Raw genomic sequence first — 18,538 nt, 5'->3', positions numbered from 1 at the left:
GAGGGGGAAAAGGAAGTAAACAAAGACCATGTAGCCCATTCAGGAGCCATTTGAATTGCGCCACTTTTCCTGCACACAGCAGGAGATCGCAGCACATTCTGGGTTTTTTTAAAAAATAGATTAAAAAGGGTCTATTTTGCGATGGAAAAATGAGCGGAAGGAGCAGGAGGTGTGCAGGAGGAGGACGTCATCATCTAAAAGACGTACACACATCCGTAAGTGGGCGCTAGTAGGCATGAGATCAAACGTTCATCTGATGAACCTCTAAGCTGCATCATTATAAAAAGACATTTTTTAAAAAATATATATATAGCATGAAAAATAAGATTTTGAAAGCCCCAGATACTAACTAAACATCCCAGATTATGATATCAGACACTTCCTCCCTATTATGCACATATATTTTGCTTCTTTTTCAGTCCTTCTTTTCTTGATGCAAATGTCCCCATTTTACGTGGATAATTACAGCTGCTGACATTAGCTTCTATGGCTGCGGAACCCTAGAGGCACCTGTCCTCAAACTGTGCATATTGCTCACTGGTCTCTCTCTCTCTCTGGCAGGTCCTGTCCCTGGGAGCCGATGTCCTCCCCGAGTACAAACTGCAGGCTCCGCGCATCCACCGATGGACCATCCTGCACTACAGTCCCTTCAAGGCTGTATGGGACTGGCTGATCCTGCTGCTCGTCATCTACACAGCTGTCTTCACACCCTACTCAGCTGCCTTCCTGCTCAACGAAGAGCACGAGGAGAAGCGCTCAGACTGCAGCTACACATGTGACCCACTCTACATCATTGACCTCATTGTGGACATCATGTTTATCGTTGACATTATCATCAACTTCCGTACCACTTACGTCAATATCAACGATGAGGTAGTAAGCCACCCAGCAAAGATTGCCATTCACTACTTCAAGGGTTGGTTTCTCATTGATATGGTGGCTGCCATCCCCTTTGATTTGCTCATCTTCCGCTCAGGATCAGATGAGGTAAGGTATATGAAGTTAGCCCTTACAGTGTAAAGACTCATTCAAAAATTTGTGACCCATGTGAGCTGAACACACTGCAATGGAAAGAGGGCTGTTCTGAGCTTCCAGGTATAAGGAGGTGGGGGAGTGCAGGTTAGTGCAGGGCCGGTGCTACCATAGAGGCCACTCAGGTGGCCGCCTAGAACGCCAAGGTAAGAGGGGGGTGCCGAATGCCGCACCGGAAGCCGCACCGGAAGCCGCTCTCCCGCAGCGGCTCTGAGAGGGCGGCTTCCAGGCACACCGTTCCGAAGCCACCCGCCTGCTCCAGCGTCCTGGCTTTGCTTCAGCTGGGCGCCCACCCAGCTGAAGTGAAGCCACGCCCGCACCCCCACTCCAGCGTCCTGGCTTTGCTTCAGCTGGGTGCCCACCCAGCCGAAGTGAAGCCATGCCCCCCCCACCCCCAGCCTTCTGGCTTCGCTTCGGCTGGGTGGGCACGCAGCCAAAGTGAAGCCAGAACACTGGGGGGGGCGTGGGGGGCTTCGGAAGTCCCTCTCCCAGAGTGGCTTCCGGCCAGGCGCCATTATGAAGCTGCTACCCCACCCCAGCGTCCTGGCTTCGATTCAGCTGGGCGGGCAAGATGGCGCCCCGCACCCAGGTACACTGGGGTGTGGGTGGGTGTGGGTGGGTGAAAGCAGCTCACCTGCCTAGGGCGCAAAATAGTCTGGCACCGGCCCTGGGTTAGTACCTACCATACGTCCTCCATTTAGAGGACTCATTGAAATCTCCAAGGGAAGAGCTTCCATCAGGAATCACTGCATTACCTACAGGCCTTCAGTCCTCTAGGCTCCAACATGTCTCAATGATGTCATCAGCACATGTTGGTGCCTAGAAGCTTCCGAGCAGACTATGGCCTATGTGCTATGGACTGAGTTTTTTCTTGGCCCCTGACATACACACACACACACAACATTACTGAGAGGGTGAAGAGGTTCTAATCTGCACTGCTATCTTCTGTGCAGGCCAAAGCCTACCCAGAAGCATTATAGGTGCTACTATAATGCCAATGATATACTTAGTATGCACCTTTACCGAGAAGATTCTTGATGGGATTAGCAAGGCCTGTAGGCAATGTAGGGACAGTTCTCTTTCAGGAAGAAGGTGTCAGAAAAAAACAGAATTCAGTGGGAATCTGGTCCCCAATTTTTGGGGATGCAGGCTTATCCATGTAATCTATCTGGTGGAAAAATCCCGAAAAACACCCAAATGATTAAGAGAAGATTTTGATTTCAAGTAGTTCTGGAGGTATCAACAACATCTCATAAAATTGCACAGGTGCCTTGGGAAATGGGGGAAATGAAATAATGTGGGAACGGTAATGCATTTTGCTTTAGGACAGAGAAAGTGGTACGGTGACTGTCTGGAAATGGTTCCTGCCTATACCTCTTCTTCTGAAAAAAAGGTGCACTACTGATACTTCCTGCATGACATTTGTATGCAACTTAAAAACAGTTCAACTTCTGCCCTACATGCACACATTTAAAAGTTTTTGAAACAGAATCCAGAAAATCCTATCACAGAACTCAGAGCTTGTTTCATTCTGTACGATTTCTATTTATTTCTTCTTCCCATCTTCCCAGACAACAACTTTGATAGGGTTGCTGAAGACCGCACGGCTGTTACGTCTGGTGAGAGTAGCCCGCAAGTTGGACCGCTATTCTGAGTATGGAGCTGCTGTGCTCTTCTTGCTCATGTGCACTTTTGCCCTCATTGCTCATTGGCTAGCCTGCATTTGGTATGCCATTGGCAATGTGGAGCGGCCCTACATGGAGCATAAGATTGGATGGCTGGACAACCTCGGTGACCAGATCGGCAAACGCTACAATGACAGTGACCTCTCATCTGGCCCCTCCATCAAGGACAAATATGTGACCGCCCTCTACTTCACCTTCAGTAGCCTCACCAGTGTGGGCTTTGGCAATGTCTCACCCAATACCAACTCTGAGAAGATCTTTTCCATCTGTGTCATGCTGATTGGCTGTAAGTGCTTCTATATCCTCTCTCTTTCTCATTGACAGTAAGTTCCCCTTTCTCCTTCAGTGTGCCAGTGTACCAGAAGTTTCCCAACTTGGTCCTAGAAATCCGCCTCCCCAGGTGGATGCTGTATTAGTACTAGGTTCTCATAGCCAGCGCTTCTTCAAATTGGGCCCGTCAGAAGTGAAGGAAGTCAGGATACCACATTGGCTGGTTCAAGGCCAATTTTTAATTGTGAACTGCCCCAACAGCCTCAGTTATTGGGCAGTATAAAAATGTAATAACAACATTTTGCTGAAAACAACAGAATGAAATTTAAGAGGGATAAATGCCAAGTTCTACATATAGGAAAGAGAAACCAAATGCACAGTTACAGGATGGGGGATACTTGGCTCAGCAATACCACGAACGAGAAGGATCTTGGAATTGTTGTAGATCACAAGCTGAATATGAGCCAACAGTGCGATATGGCTGCAAGAAAGGCAAATGCTATTTTGGGCTGCATTAATAGAAGTATAGCTTCCAAATCGCGTGAGGTACTGGTTCCTCTCTATTCGGCCCTGGTTAGGCCTCATCTAGAGTATTGCGTCCAGTTCTGGGCTCCACAATTCAAGAAGGATGCAGACAAGCTGGAGCGTGTTCAGAGGAGGGCAACCAGGATGATCAGGGGTCTGGAAACAAAGCCCTATGAAGAGAGACTGAAAGAACTGGGCATGTTTAGCCTGGAGAAGAGAAGATTAAGGGGAGACATGATAGCACCCTTCAAATACTTAAAAGGTTGTCACGCAGAGGAGGGCCAGGATCTCTTCTCGATCCCAGAGTGCAGGACACGGAATAACGGGCTCAAGTTAAAGGAAGCCAGATTCCAGCTGGACATCAGGAAAAACTTCCTGACTGTTAGAGCAGTAAGACAATGGAATCAGCTACCTAGGGAGGTTGTGGGCTCTCCCACACTAGAGGCCTTCAAGAGGCAGCTGGACAACCATCTGTCAGGGATGCTTTACGGTGGATTCCTGCATTGAGCAGGAGGTTGGACTCGATGGCCTTGTAGGCCCCTTCCAACTCTGCTATTCTATGATTCTATGAAATAATAGAATCAAGGTTTACGTGGAAATTAAATGCTAAAGAATACCTAGGGCAGTCAAATGAAACAGTGTAGAGGGTTTCTGCTTCTGTAATAGTTGTGTAGACAAGGGAATTCTGCCATGTTTTGTTTGTTGATTCATAATGCTGTACGAGTGAGAAAAGCAGCATCTGTCACAATTCTGCTTTCTGTACAGCTTTTAAGGATACAGAAACCCCCTCCTTCATTGCAACTCATCAATATAACTTTGCTCAGGGGACATTCGTAATAACTAACACCCAGTCTGGTAAAAGGATGTCAACTGCAACCAAGGGCAGACTCGGGAGCTATCAAACGAAAATTAACGTTCCATCTAATAGTGAACTCTAATAGTGAACTCACTCATGCTGCACTTGTCTTGTGTTTATTCTGATATTTGGAAACGCTCAGTTTAAGACGGGTTTGGCAACCTAAGCTGCATTCCCCTGGAGATAACCTGTCAGCGGTGGGGGTCTCCCTATGACTCCCTCGTACACACAAACTACCCCCACTCACATCCAATATGTTCTCCCACTTGCTCATTCACACTCACACACAGAGCCACGCACACCCACTCATACATTTACTCACTCATAGCTTTAATTCTTGTTTTCCTCTGCTGCAGCCAAAAAGAAGGCGACAACGAAATGGTCTAGGAACACACTCTATGGTGTCCCTGGAGCATTCTACGAAGCAGGCAGGAACCTTCATACACTTCTTCCAAGGACACTCTAGGAATTGGGCTACTATGGCAGGAAGCATAGAGTTTGTTCTAGAGCATTTTTCCTTTGCTTTTCTATTTTCACTTGTGGCAGATGCTGGGGGTCTTCGGGGCCAGATAGGGCTCAGGGTACACATCTGGTCTAAAGGAACTGGAAGCTGAGTTGCCTCTAACCCTATTTGGGTGTTTCACTTACTGTGTGAACCAGAAGGAGCCAACTTCCAGATATTCTGGGCTACAGCACCCATGATCCCTCACCATTGGCTATGCTGGCTAGGGATGATGTAAATGATACACCAAAATGGCCATAAATTGCCCACCTCTTGTGTATAGCACTAGACGAGCCAGAAGCAGGACCATGCCAAATAGCCACACACCCTGTCTTACACCCTAAGAGAGGAAATTTCCAAGTTTACAGCTTGGAGGCCTCCTCTCTGCAGATAGCTGCACTCTACATGTGGGACATGCCATACAGCTCAAGTGTTGGTCTACACGATGTGTGGAACACCCTAATAGGGTTTCTGTGATCTAGCAATTAAGTCTTTGAATGAGCGCAATTGAGCCATGGAATATTCAAGGAAAAAGTGGGAGAAAGGAAAATGGAGGGAGGGAACGGTCTGCATTCCACAGACAAGCATTAGGATTTGGAAGATGAATACCAAAGGTTAAATTCTCCTGCTATATAGCAATTTCAGGATTGGCAGGTAGCCCCATACCTGAGACCTCTAGCAGAAAAGGATGATGTGCAACGGGTCGAAGGGATAAAGGAAGGTTTTGGATTGCACAGATATGCAGTGCAGGGAGGGGGGCACCTGGCTGTACTGGCTAGGGGTGATAGGAGATGTAGTCCAGCAAATCTGGAGGGCACCAGGTTTTGGAAGGCTGGTTTGGTACAATGTGAGATAGGCATTTGTTTATACCTGAGAGAAGGAAAATGTACACTTGGATACAAGAGAGACAGGTCTTCCACCTGGACTGTGCTCCCAGTTACATCCTATTGACTTTGCCCCATGAAAGTAAATAGATCCCACTGAATTCTTTTGTAACAGCCTATTAAACCCCTGATGTTCAGGGACTGTTCTTTTTTCTGTTATATCTAAGAGTGTCATCAGATGGGGTGGGGAATCATGTTTCCTTATTGTCACTTTTGCCCTACTTCTGTCCCATGATACTTCCTCTTTCTTCACAAAGGGGAAGAAAGAGGAAGTAAATAATGACCACATGGCCCATTCAATGGCCATTTTTATCATGCCAGTTTTCCTGCACACAGCAGGAAATGGTGGCACATTCCATTTTAAAAATGGGATTTACTGGGGTCTAATTTGTGACGGAAAGAAGGCAAGAAGGAGTGGGAGGCAGACGTCGTTATCAAAAGGACCTGCAAACATCTGTAAGTGGGGAGTAATTAGCATGTGATAAAACACTTGTCTGATGATGCTCTAAAATATAAATTTTTAAAAATCAGTATAATTCCTTCTTACTGCTATGTTTATCTCTGTATTTTTTTCATTGGTGGGGTAGACATTCACTTGCTCTCTGCAAGGTCTCACTTAGAGCCAAGCTGACTAAGGCTCAGCCCTGTAATCATTTTAAAATGGAACCTTGGGAATAATAATGTCAGTGATTCTGAGCATGTGCAAAGACTCTTCACTATAGAGAAAACATGTTCTCCCCACACATCTGGAATTAGGGTTTGGGGATTCCAGGTCAGATAGTGTGGCTTCCAAGCAAGCATGAACCCAAGGTAAAAAATAATAATTACAACCATTTTAAAAATTACAACTTTTTTTTTAAAAAAAAAATGCAACAATGACCTTCTTAGTATTGATAAATCCATGTCACCTCCTGATGAATCTGTGAACACTCACAACATTGTCATTTATAAGCCACAAATACCTCCCTGGTATCTGGGCCTAAAATGCATGTTTGGGCAGGCCTGAGACATTTCATATGTTCAAGTCCTCAGGTACCACCATCCCAGACAATAGTCCCCTCACTCCTTAACACTGACTCCTGTCCTCTTATTTCAGCTCTCATGTATGCCAGCATCTTTGGCAATGTCTCTGCCATCATCCAGCGCCTGTACTCAGGCACAGCTCGCTACCACACCCAGATGCTGAGGGTTAAGGAATTCATCCGCTTCCACCAAATCCCCAACCCGCTACGCCAGCGGCTTGAAGAGTATTTCCAGCATGCCTGGTCCTACACCAATGGTATCGACATGAATGCGGTGAGTCTGACAAGATGTGGGCTCTGCAGCAAAGACCTGAGGAGAGGACAGAGAGATAGGCTTCTGCAAATCCAGAATTCATCTGGAATTAACCTGGGTTCCTTCCTACAGAGCTCATAAGACTCCCTAGGTTCCCTGTTTGTTCGAACTGGCCTTGCAAAGGTCTCAGCCATGATCCTGTCAACCACTACAGAAGTTCATCACAACACTAGCAGCAAAGTTTGACCACTAAAACCAGAACTGCAAAATAAGACAGTGGGAATCTCTATGGCCGCCGTAGGTGTGGTGTAACGGCTAGAGTGTTGGACTGGGAGTCGGGAGATCCGGGTTCTAGTCCCCACTCGGCCATGGAAACCTACTGGGTGACTTTGGGCTGAGAGTCACAGACTCTCAGCACAACCCACCTCACAGGGTAGTTGTTGGGAGGATAAAGTGGAGAGGAGGATCAGGAGGATTTTTCCTTGCAGGAAAAAAGGCAGGATATAAATGCAATAATAAAAATTTTAAAAAACCTAGTACTCTCCAGATTTGTTGGGCTGCACCTCCCATCTTCTTTAGCCAGCACCTTGCAGGCTGGGGATGAAGGGAAGTATGGTCCAACACATCTGGGTCCACCAGGCTGGGGTAAGCTGCTGTACTATGTGGTGATGAGAAGAGGAAATGAGCCCTACCATGGTTCCCAAGTTTTCCAGTTGTTATTCATGCACTTTCAGCTAGATATAGTTGAGGGTGAACAACAGCTGCTAGGGCCCACAATTCAGATCTTGAAAGCCCCCTAACCCACTCACCCCATGCTAGGGTCCCAATCTGGATTGTGACCCATGTGCCTAGCCTAGAGTAAGAATGAAAAAATGGTAGCTGCTGGGTACATGTTTAAAATAATGTCTGCTCAGGAGAAGAGGAATGAAAGTCAGAAGGACTGCTTAACCTTCTAGCTGGTTTTCTGCTTAAAATGCACTGTGTTTCCATTCGTGGATGAAAAGGTCTTATTTTCCCCCCAGGGGTGGTTCCCAATTAGCTAAGTACTGTGGACCCCTTGTTTTTCAAATGCCAAGCCTTTTGAAAAATTTGTTATCTCTATGGTAGTTACCTGTACGAAGCAATTTTTTGGAGAAAATAAGGGGTAGCCCCTAATAAGCAAAGGACTTTAGGTATAGTAAAAAACAGACCATAAAATTTGTGATATGTGTGATATCACCACACAAAAATGACAATGATTTAATTAGGAATATAAAGACGAATTTAATTTTATTAACGTTTAGTTTACAATTGAACAAATTATGACATGTCTAGCAGCTACTAAACCTAAATGTGATGGGAGAAATCATGCCTCTTTTTGTCCCGAACAATCCCTTCCACATCCAGTTCAATATTTCCTACTTTTAATCTCAAATCTGCATCAACATTGAGCCAATTTCTATGCTTGTTCTTCATATAACAAAATGTCAAAAATGTTTGTTCACAAAGATATGTGGAACAAAAGGGAACTAAATGTTTCAAAGCTTTTTCACCTAACTTCTTATAATCAGGAAAAACCTTCACCCAGAATTGGTCCAGTCTATATTCTTGGAAAAATGATTTCAGTGAACCATCACAAGTTGTGAGTTGTACATCACCACAATCAAAAGGATTCCTTTTCCATGAGTTTTCAGGATTAGGTGCAGGGAAGTAATCTCTGAAGCTAGTCACTAAATCAGACAGGTGCTCAGTGATGTTATATTTTACTTCTGGTAGGAATTCGTCATCAGTGGACTCCAGAAATGAATGGTGAATATGTGAATGGTGCCATGGACCCCCTGGGTGGGTTATGCAGAGCCCCTGGGGTTCACAGACCACCAATTGGAAACCACTGGATTAATCTGTTAGAGTCATCTATAAAAAAAAATAACTAAAAAGGAACACCAATTTTTTAAAAAAGCAGATTTTAAAATATGTTTAACACAAATATTTATTTAAAAAATCAAATGGCAAGCACCTCCCTGAAAAGGCCATCAGCTTTCTGTGCCACATAGGAAGGAATGCATGAATCAAGTATGCTCCTTGCTTCAGAAATATTGTATGAAAAATTAATAGATCAATGAATTCAAACTCATGATCAGTCTATTAACATTTCTTCAGCAAACTATAGACATAGGAAAAATATTTAAAAAAAAAGTTGGAAAGGAAAGGCTGGTTTCATGCATATCAGTTTTGCTACCAGATATGCATTAGATGGAGGACAGTAAAATATACATGTCAATTATAACCCTTCTTAAGTTACATATAAGAGCCTCGTGTGGCACAGAGTGGTAAAGCAGCAGTTTCTGCAGCTGAAACTCTCCCCACGGCCTGAGTTCGATCCCAGCAGGAGCTGGTTTCAGGCAGCCGGCTCGGGTCAACTCAGCCTTCCATCCTCCCGAGGTCGGTAAAATGAGTACCCAGCTAGCTGGGGGAAAGGGGAATAATAACAGCCGGGGAAGGCAACGGCAAACCACCCCGCTATAAAGTCTGCCAAGAAAATGTCAGCGAAAGCAGGCGTCCCTCTAGGAGTCAGCAATGACCCAGTGCTTGCACAAGAGGTTCTTTTCCTTTTCCTAAGTTACATATATACACATCTTAGAGCCAAGAATATGGTGTGGCTTGCTGAGTCCACAGGCCTTTCTTGCTACTCAGTCAATATGTATTGTGCCATCAGTATGTTGGCAGCAATGTAGTAAGTGTAAGATGATCTATGATGCAAGATGGCTTCACCAAGCCCAGATGTGTTCAACCTACACAGTAACCACACTCATTTGATCATATGAATTGGCCTGTATGGCTTAAGAGTTGTCAAAAGGTAACACTGGAAGTGACCCTGAGCTGAGATCTAAATGGGCATTTGCATCTTTCCATCATTACTATGAAAGTCACAGAGTTCAAGAGGACCAGGATGATCATTGCACTGTTAAGAATCATTGCACAGGTCACACATAGATGCATTGCAAACCAGTTTGCAAGGAATTACACTGAAGTCTGTCATTCTAAGCTGGGTAAGTTTTTCCTTGGTGTGAGTAACAGGCTGCAAAGCCATATTGATTCATCTTTTCTTCCCTGTGGCTAGTTGCTAAGCAAAAATGGAGTAGGATGGTGCCTAAATAAACTTAAATCCATTTCAATTAGTTTGTTGGGGAAGGGAGTGATAGAGATCAATAGCAAAGCCCAAAGTAGCATTTGAAGAGGAAGGCCTCAGTATAGATCCCAGGAAGGAGCAGCTCTTGCTCATTGGTGAAAGACTTTCCCTCATTACACTCCAAGGCAGACTTCTATAAACATGCGCAGGCAAAAGAGTCCTGCTCCTTACTCCATAGACAATCCTCCTTGGAATGCACATCCCAAGACGCAGTTTGTAAAGATGAATCATGTGCATCCATCAAAGCCAACATGGGCCCCAAGATGGGTTAAAGATCTGAGTTGGAATGAAGGAAGTTGGGGAACTGTAGGTTTTTTTTATTTTTATTTATTTAAGGATTTTTATGCCGCCATTCAGCCAAAAAAGGCTCTCATGGCGGCTTACAAAAGTATTTCTTGACAGTCCCTGCCCACAGGCTTACAATCTAAAAGACACGACACAAAAGGAAAGGCGATTGGGAGGGAGGAGGAGGAGGGGGAAAAGGAAAGCAAATTCAGGCACTACAATCTTAGTTGGAAAGTTCAGCAGTTACAGTTGACAGCAGGACGGAGGGGGCTCTCAGCTGGAGCTAGACCCAGGCACGGTGGAGAGGTGCCCGGCTGCTGCTTCCTCCCTCACTGGTGGCCTCTGCAGTGACAGTTGGTAGCAGGAGGGAGGGGGCTCTCAGCTGGAGCTGGACCCAGGCATAGTGGAGAGGTGCCTGGCTGCTGCTTCCTCCCTCACTCCTAGTTGCTAGGCCCTTTCCATATTCTACAAATTTGGTTGCTGTAACAGGACGTGATGGCACAAATTTGGAAGGCATATGACTGTGACACAGTGAAATGTACTGCAACATTGAAGATTGAAACAACAAAAAGGATTTCATATAGTACACCCTGGATCTGAGGGAACTTACTGAAACAACATGTAACAACAACCAAGAGTATGACTAGGGTAAAAATAGAACAAGTCATTCTGTTTCCTGACTTGGAGCTGAGCAGAAGCAGGGAAGAGCAGCTGGCCCAGCTCAAGTAGAGGCTACAAAAGTAAGCCAGTTCCCAGAGAGAGAGCGAACAGAGAGAGAGCTAACAGGAAGAGCAAACAGGAGTTCGACAGGGGGAGTGTAGGGGAAGAGGAGACCGAGGAAAGGGGAACAGAGAAGCCTCAAGGAAATCCAGGAGGCTGCCAATTCAAAGAGGCCGTGTGCTTGCCATGTGCTCCTGAGTGCTGAGTGAAGAGGGTTGGTGTGGAGAGTTGCTGCAGGACCTGAAGGGGGTGCGGCCTGATTGCTGATTGTACTTTGTACTCAGCAGTCAGTGGCCTGATTGCTGTTGATTGTTGTTGGCCTCCTGGTGACCTCATTCTGTTTCCTGACTTGGAGCTGAGCAGAAGCAGGGAAGAGCAGCTGGCCCAGCTCAAGTAGAAGCTACAAAAGTAAGCCAGTTCCCAGAGAGAGAGCGAACAGGAATAGCAAACAGGAGTTCGACAGGGGGAGTTCGGCAGGGGAGGCCTCTAAGGAAAAAAAAGAGGGGGGGACAAAGAAAAACATAAAGAGAAACCCACCCACCCCACAACCCCCCCCAAAAAAACCCCCAAAAAATCTTATTTTCCCTTAAGACATACTCATATAGTTGTGTACCTTCAGAGAGGACAAGACAAAGCAAAGGCAATTCCACTATAATCAGAAAGGAAAAAACAAAGCAGAAATAGACAATATGGATGGAAAGGAGCCCCTAGAGGTGGTGACCTGCAAAGGGTGTGCAATGTTCATGTTTCTGCCTGAGCTCAACATAGCGTATACCTGTAACAAGTGCAAGCTGGTGGCACTTTTGGAAGAAAAAGTGAGAGGACTTGAGTGGCGAGTGTCCACCCTCCAAAGAATAAGAGAAGACGAGGAGTTCTTAGACCGAACGGTGGAACTGCAACAGCAACAAGAAGCACATGAGATTGAAGAACAACAGCCAGCTGAAGCAGAAGTGGAGTATGCTGAGGGGAGGAAAGCCAATGAAGAGGAAACTCTCTGGAAAAGAGTGACAGTTAGGAGCAGAAGAACTAGAAGGCATTCTGCACCAGTGGAACCATTAGAGTTGAGCAACCGCTTTCAGCTTCTGGAGGATGAGTCTGAAGGACAGTTTGCAGAGGAAGAAGTACAGGAGACACCGTGCAACAATGAACAAGAGGCAGAAGGTAGGTCAACCAAGAAGAAGAGAAGAGTAGTCGTTGTGGGAGACTCCCTGCTGCGTGGGATTGAAACCCAAGTATGTCGTGAAGACCCATGGACTCGCCAGGTGTGCTGTCTCCCTGGAGCAAAGATTAGAGATGTGACTGAAGGGTTACCGAAACTCATAAAGTCCACGGACACATACCCCTTTCTTCTCATCCATGTGGGAACAAATGATGTCGCCAAGCAGAGCTATGAAGAAATCATTTCAGACTATGAAGCTCTGGGAAGGAAACTGAAGAACTTTGGGGCCCAGGTAGTTTTCTCATCCATCCTCCCGGTTCTTGGAAGAGGAATAGAAAGGGAAAGAAAAATACTCCGGATGAACGACTGGCTACGAAGGTGGTGCCGACGTGAGAATTTTGGATTCTGGGACCACGGGCTACGCTACTTGGAACATGGACTGCTGGCAAGGGATGGGTTGCACCTCACAAGGGCTGGAAAGAATGTGTTTGGCCACAGCATGAAGAACTTGATCAGGAGGGCTTTAAACTGAATCTTATGGGGGCGGAAGACGTAAACCTCAAGGCAACAAGGGATGAAGGCCAAGGCACCACAGTACAGAGAACAGCTCCAATAGTGCCCCCAAATAGTGTCCGCAACAATGTAGGAACAAAGCCAGACTATAAAACACATGGTCTTCGATGTCTATATACTAATGCCCAGAGCATGGGAAACAAATAGAACGAACTTGAACTCTTATTACATGAAGGCAAATACGACTTGATAGGTATAACTGAAACTTGGTGGGATGACTCCCATGACTGGAATATAGCAATTGAAGGATATAACTTGTTCAAGAAGAACAGAAGAAATAGAAAGGGAGGTGGAGTTGCACTATATGTTAAAAATACCTATCCCTGCACAGAAATACAGGCGGATCAGACTGGGAGCCCCGTCGAGAGCGTCTGGATTAAAATAAATGGGGCAAGGAATAAAAAGAACATGATAATCGGAGTCTACTACCAACCACCCAATCAAGGAGAAGACGAGGATGAAACTTTTGAGAAACAAATTGCTAGTGGGAGTGTGATGTAGTAGTGATGGGGGACTTCAATTACCCTGATATCTGTTGGGAGACCAATACTGCCAAAAGCGGCCCTTCCAAGAAATTCCTGACATGTGTGGGTGATAACTTTCTCCTACTGAAAGTGGACGAAGGAACTAGAGGATCGGCAGTCCTTGACTTGATATTGACCAATAGGGATGACTTAGTGGATAAAGTGGCAGTTACGGGAACTCTGGGGGAAAGTGACCACATCATACTTGAATTCTTGATTATGAAGGAGACAAAAGTTGAGAGTAGCCATACACCTACTCTGGATTTTAGGAAAGCTGATTTTAATAAACTCAGAACTATGATAAGTAAGGTCCCATGGCAAATGAGCCTAATGAGAAAAGGAGTGCAGGATGGGTGGGAGTATTTAAAAAAGGAAATTTTAAAGGCACAGTTACAAACAATTCCAACAAGGAGAAAAGATAGAAGACAACAGAGGAAACCAATGTGGCTCCACAAAAAGCTTAGAGATGACCTGAAAACAAAAAGGGATACATATAGGAAGTGGAAGGAAGGCCAGGCTACAAAAGAAGAGTACAGACAAGTGGCGCAGAAGTGCCGAAATGGCATCAGGAAGGCTAAAGCTCAGAATGAGCTGAGATTAGCGAGGGATGCTAAAAGCAATAAAAAGGCTTTCTTCTGATATGTGAGTAGTAAAAGACAGAGGAAAGAACTGGTGGTTCAACTGCTTAATGAGGATGGCAAATCGATAACAGATGACAAAGAAAAGGCTGAAGTGCTCAATTCCTACTTTGCCTCAGTCTTCTCCCAAAAGCGGGTCTATGACCTTCCTGGAAAAAGTGAAGCAGAAGTTGAGGGTGCAGGATTACAGTTTGAGATTGATAAACAAATAGTCAAAGAACACCTAATTTCCTTGAATGAGTTTAAATCTCCAGGGCCCGATGAACTGCATCCTAGAGTAATGAAGGAGCTAGCAGAAGAACTCTCAGAACCTTTGTCTATTATCTTTGCAAAATCATGGAAGACGGGTGAGGTGCCGGACGACTGGAGGAGGGCTAGCGTTGTCCCTATCTTCAAAAAGGGCAAAAAGGAAGAACCTGGGAACTACAGACCAGTCAGTCTGACATCCATCCCTGGGAAAATTCTGGAGCAGATTATAAAGAAGTCAATCTGTAAACTCCTTGAAATCAATGTGGTGATCACTAGAAGCCAACATGGATTTGTCAAGAACAACTCCTGTCAGACAAATTTGATCTCATTTTTTGATAAGGTAACCTCCCTTGTGGACCGTGGGAACGCTGTGGACGTCATATATCTTGACTTCAGCAAAGCTTTTGACAAAGTACCACATGACATTCTGATTAACAAACTAGCTAAAAGTGGGCTAGATGGAACAACTATTAGGTGGATTCACAGTTGGCTACAGAATCGGACTCAAAGAGTACAACAATTCCAAGCTGAATATGAGCCAACAGTGTGATATGGCTGCAAGAAAGGCAAATGCTATTTTGGGCTGCATTAATAGAAGTATAGCTTCCAAATCACGTGAGGTACTAGTTCCTCTCTCTTCAGCTCTGGTGAGACCTCATCTAGAGTATTGTGTCCAGTTCTGTGCTCCACGATTCAAGAAGGGCGCAGACAAGCTGGAGCGTGTTCAGAGGAGGGCAACCAGGATGATCAGGGGTCTGGAAACCAAGCCCTATGAAGAGAGACTGAAAGAACTGGGCATGTTTAGCCTGGAGAAGAGAAGATTGAGGGGAGACATGAGAGCACTCTTCAAATACTTAAAAGGTTGTCACATAGAGGAGGGCCAGGATCTCTTCTCGATCCTCCCAGAGTGCAGGACACGGAATAATGGGCTCAAGTTAAAGGAAGCCAGATTCCAGCTGGACATCAGGAAAAACTTCCTGACTGTTAGAGCAGTGCGACAATGGAATCAGTTACCTAGGGAGGTTGTGGGCTCTCCCACACTAGAGGCCTTCAAGAGGCAGCTGGACAAGCATCTGTCGGGGATGCTTTACGGTGGAGTCCTGCATTGAGCAGGGGGTTGGACTCGATGGCCTTGTAGGTCCCTTCCAACTCTGCTATTCTATGATTCTGTGATATGATTCTAAGACAAAATAATTACTAGCAGATAACAAGGGGAGGATGGTGGCTCCAATTTTGTTGGGCTTCTGAACCAGCCAGAACTCTAAAAAGAACTATCCAAGGTCCTGAATCTAGTGTGGGGTTGGATTTCAGCACCTTGGATAACTTCTTGAGCATTCTGGCTGGTTTTGCCTAAAACTCAAAATGTATTAGCAGCCCCACCGAAATTGGAACCACCAGCCTCTACAGCAGATAGCTAAGGTAGTCAGGAAATGCATGTTTTTTTTCAGCATCCATCAATTTGCTGTAAAGCAGGAGGACCACACACTTTACTGAAACATCACCTTTCCTTTGCTCAAAATGTATAAGGCTTAACGGAATTGTGAGCCTCGTGTGGCACAGAGCGGTAAAGCAGCAGTTTCTGCAGCTGAAACTCTCCCCACGGCCTGAGTTCAATCCCAGCAGAAGCTGGTTTCAGGCAGCTGGCTCGGGTCGACTCAGCCTTCCATCCTCCCGAGGTTGGTAAAATGAGTACTCAGTTAGCTGGGGGAAAGGTAATAACGGCCGGGGAAGGCAACGGCAAACCACCCCGCTATAAGGCCTACCAAGAAAACGTCAGCGAAAGCTGGCGTCCCTCCAAGAGTCAGTAATGACTCAGTGCTTGCACAAGAGGTTCGTTTCCTTTCCTTCCTAACAGAATTGCACAGGTTCTCTCTTAACTGTCAAAAGAACATAAGAAGAGCTATGCTGAATCAGGCCAAAGGCCTGCCTAGTCCAACATTCTCTTCACACAGGGACCAACCAAATGTTTGTGGGAAACAAAAAAGCAGAACATCAGTGCAACAGCAACCCCTATCCTGATTTGTGTTCCCCAGGAGCAGTTACACGGAGGCATTTTGACTCTGAAACTGCAGGTAATACATAGCCTTTGTGATTAGTAGCTGTTAATAGGTTTATCCTCCATGAATTTGTCTAACCCCCTTTTAAAGCCATCTAAATCGGTGGCCATCACGGCATCTTGTAGTAGAAAATTCCATGTATGAAGAAGTACTGCCTTTTATCTGTCCTGAATCTCCCACCATTCAGCTTCATTGGATGAGCCTGGGTTCTAGTATTAAAAGATGGAGACGTTTTTCTCCCTACCCATTTTCTCCACATCATGTATAATTTTGTACACCTCTGCCATGTTTCCCCATACTTGTCCTTTTTCTAAGCTAAACACTCCCAGGCATTGTAACCTTTCCTCACACCAGGGTTGCTCTAGCCTCTTGATGACTGTTTCCTTTTTCTGCACCTTTTTCAGGTGCGGTGTCCAGAACTGTACAGAATATTCCAAGTGTGGCTACACCATAGGTTTCTATAAAGACAGTATCGTATCGGCAGTTTTAATTTCAATTCCTTTTCTAATTATACCCAACATGGAATTTCCTTTTTCACAGCAGCCACACACTGGGTCGACATTTTCATCGATCTGTCCAATATCACCAACTTGAATCCTACCACCATATATATGAATTTGGGATTTTTTCACCCCAAAGTGCATCACTTCACCCTTGCTTACATTGAATTGCATTTCCTATTTTTATGCTCATTCTCCTAGTCCACAGAACTCCGAGATAGTAGAACCTGAGGCACCCTTCCCATTATGAATGGGAGATTGACCCAAAGGCCTCTGTGATGATCTTCCATTTCCTGAAGGAAGAGGCACCTGCCAGTTGAGGAAAAGGAAACGCCTCGTGTCACTTCCAGGGAGCAGGTTGGCTAGTTCAAAAGCAGCATGCCAGATGCAGCTTCTGAACCAAGTGGCAGGGATCCTTTTCCCATCAGGCACTGAGAGAAACAGACAAATCGCTGCCGGGGGCCAGCCCATGGCCATCAATTGGCCATCCCTGCTCTTACTTACTTCTACTGTAAAGAAACATGGCACACTTGGGGTGAAGGAAGGGGATACAAAAAGACAGATATTGGGGGAGAACGCACATTTGGTATTAGTGGAACAATTTGGAAACGTCTCCACAAGCTCATGAAATGTCCTAATATCTAAAGTTTGGCCTTTACTGCATTAAGGATGGTCAATGGTATTCTAGCTGAATTTCCCCCATCTGTGTAATTCAACATACCGTATTTCTTCGATTGTAAGACGCCATCAATTGTAAGACGCACACTAATTTCAGTACCACCAACAGAAAAAAAAAACCTGAGACACATCTGCGATTCTAAGACACACCCCATTTTTAGAGATGTTTATATGGGGGGAAAAGTGCGTCTTAGAATCGAAGAAATAGGGTAGCTTGAATTAGTTCCTCCACAGAGTACTGTTCTGGGAGAAGGGAACATATTGAGGACGAGGGAAAGCAGCATCCGTCACAGACCACCTATTCATATATGCCTACTTCCATTCCCACTCAGGTGCTGAAAGGGTTCCCTGACTGCCTGCAAGCTGATATCTGCCTCCACCTCAACCGCACCCTTCTCCAAAATTGCAAAGCCTTCCGAGGAGCTAGCAAAGGCTGCCTGCGGGCCTTGGCCATGAAGTTCAAGACAACCCACGCACCACCTGGTGATACCTTGGTGCATTATGGAGATGTCCTCACTACTCTCTATTTCATCTCACGTGGCTCCATCGAGATCCTTCGAGAAGACATTGTAGTAGCTATCCTAGGTGAAGGAATTCTCCTTGTGGGAGGTGGGAGGGACAAAGCATTAGAAAGGGAGTAGGGATGCAGTTACTTTGAAACTCTCATGCTCGTTTGTAGTAAGTAGCAGTTTGCCCATAGGCGATCAGATTGCATCTCTGAGTGCTTCCAGGCAGGACTTAATTGTGCAATTACCCTGCCTCATTCATGGACTTTTACAGGGGATCCACATGACATCATCTTCCATTTACGTATAACCCTCCTGTGTTTCATTTTGCACAAAATCCACATAAAGGAGGAAAAGTCAGGATAGCTACACAATGCCGTTTTTTACTAGTAGCACTAGGAGTCCTCCATCTGGAAGCATCTTCTGTGGTTGTCATTGTAGTGCTCTTTCC

The 18,538-nt window shown here is 45.4% G+C and overlaps 1 protein-coding gene across 1 annotated transcript in view; it reads left to right on the top strand.

The window, feature by feature from the left end:
• Window positions 1-18,538, top strand: part of KCNH6 (potassium voltage-gated channel subfamily H member 6) — a 119,174-nt gene that overhangs the window by 90,010 nt on the left and 10,626 nt on the right. Inside the window, exons 7-10 of the mRNA XM_063132091.1 lie at window positions 562-987; window positions 2,604-3,003; window positions 6,851-7,050; window positions 17,914-18,166. Coding sequence (XP_062988161.1) covers window positions 562-987; window positions 2,604-3,003; window positions 6,851-7,050; window positions 17,914-18,166 — 1,279 coding nt within the window. The remainder of the gene's footprint in view (window positions 1-561; window positions 988-2,603; window positions 3,004-6,850; window positions 7,051-17,913; window positions 18,167-18,538) is intronic.

This window comes from Elgaria multicarinata, chromosome 1 (assembly GCF_023053635.1).
Source record: "Elgaria multicarinata webbii isolate HBS135686 ecotype San Diego chromosome 1, rElgMul1.1.pri, whole genome shotgun sequence".
NCBI lineage: Eukaryota > Metazoa > Chordata > Lepidosauria > Squamata > Anguidae > Elgaria > Elgaria multicarinata.
The sequence above is the reverse complement of the archived record's forward strand: the minus strand, read 5'-3'. Positions and strand labels throughout refer to the sequence as shown.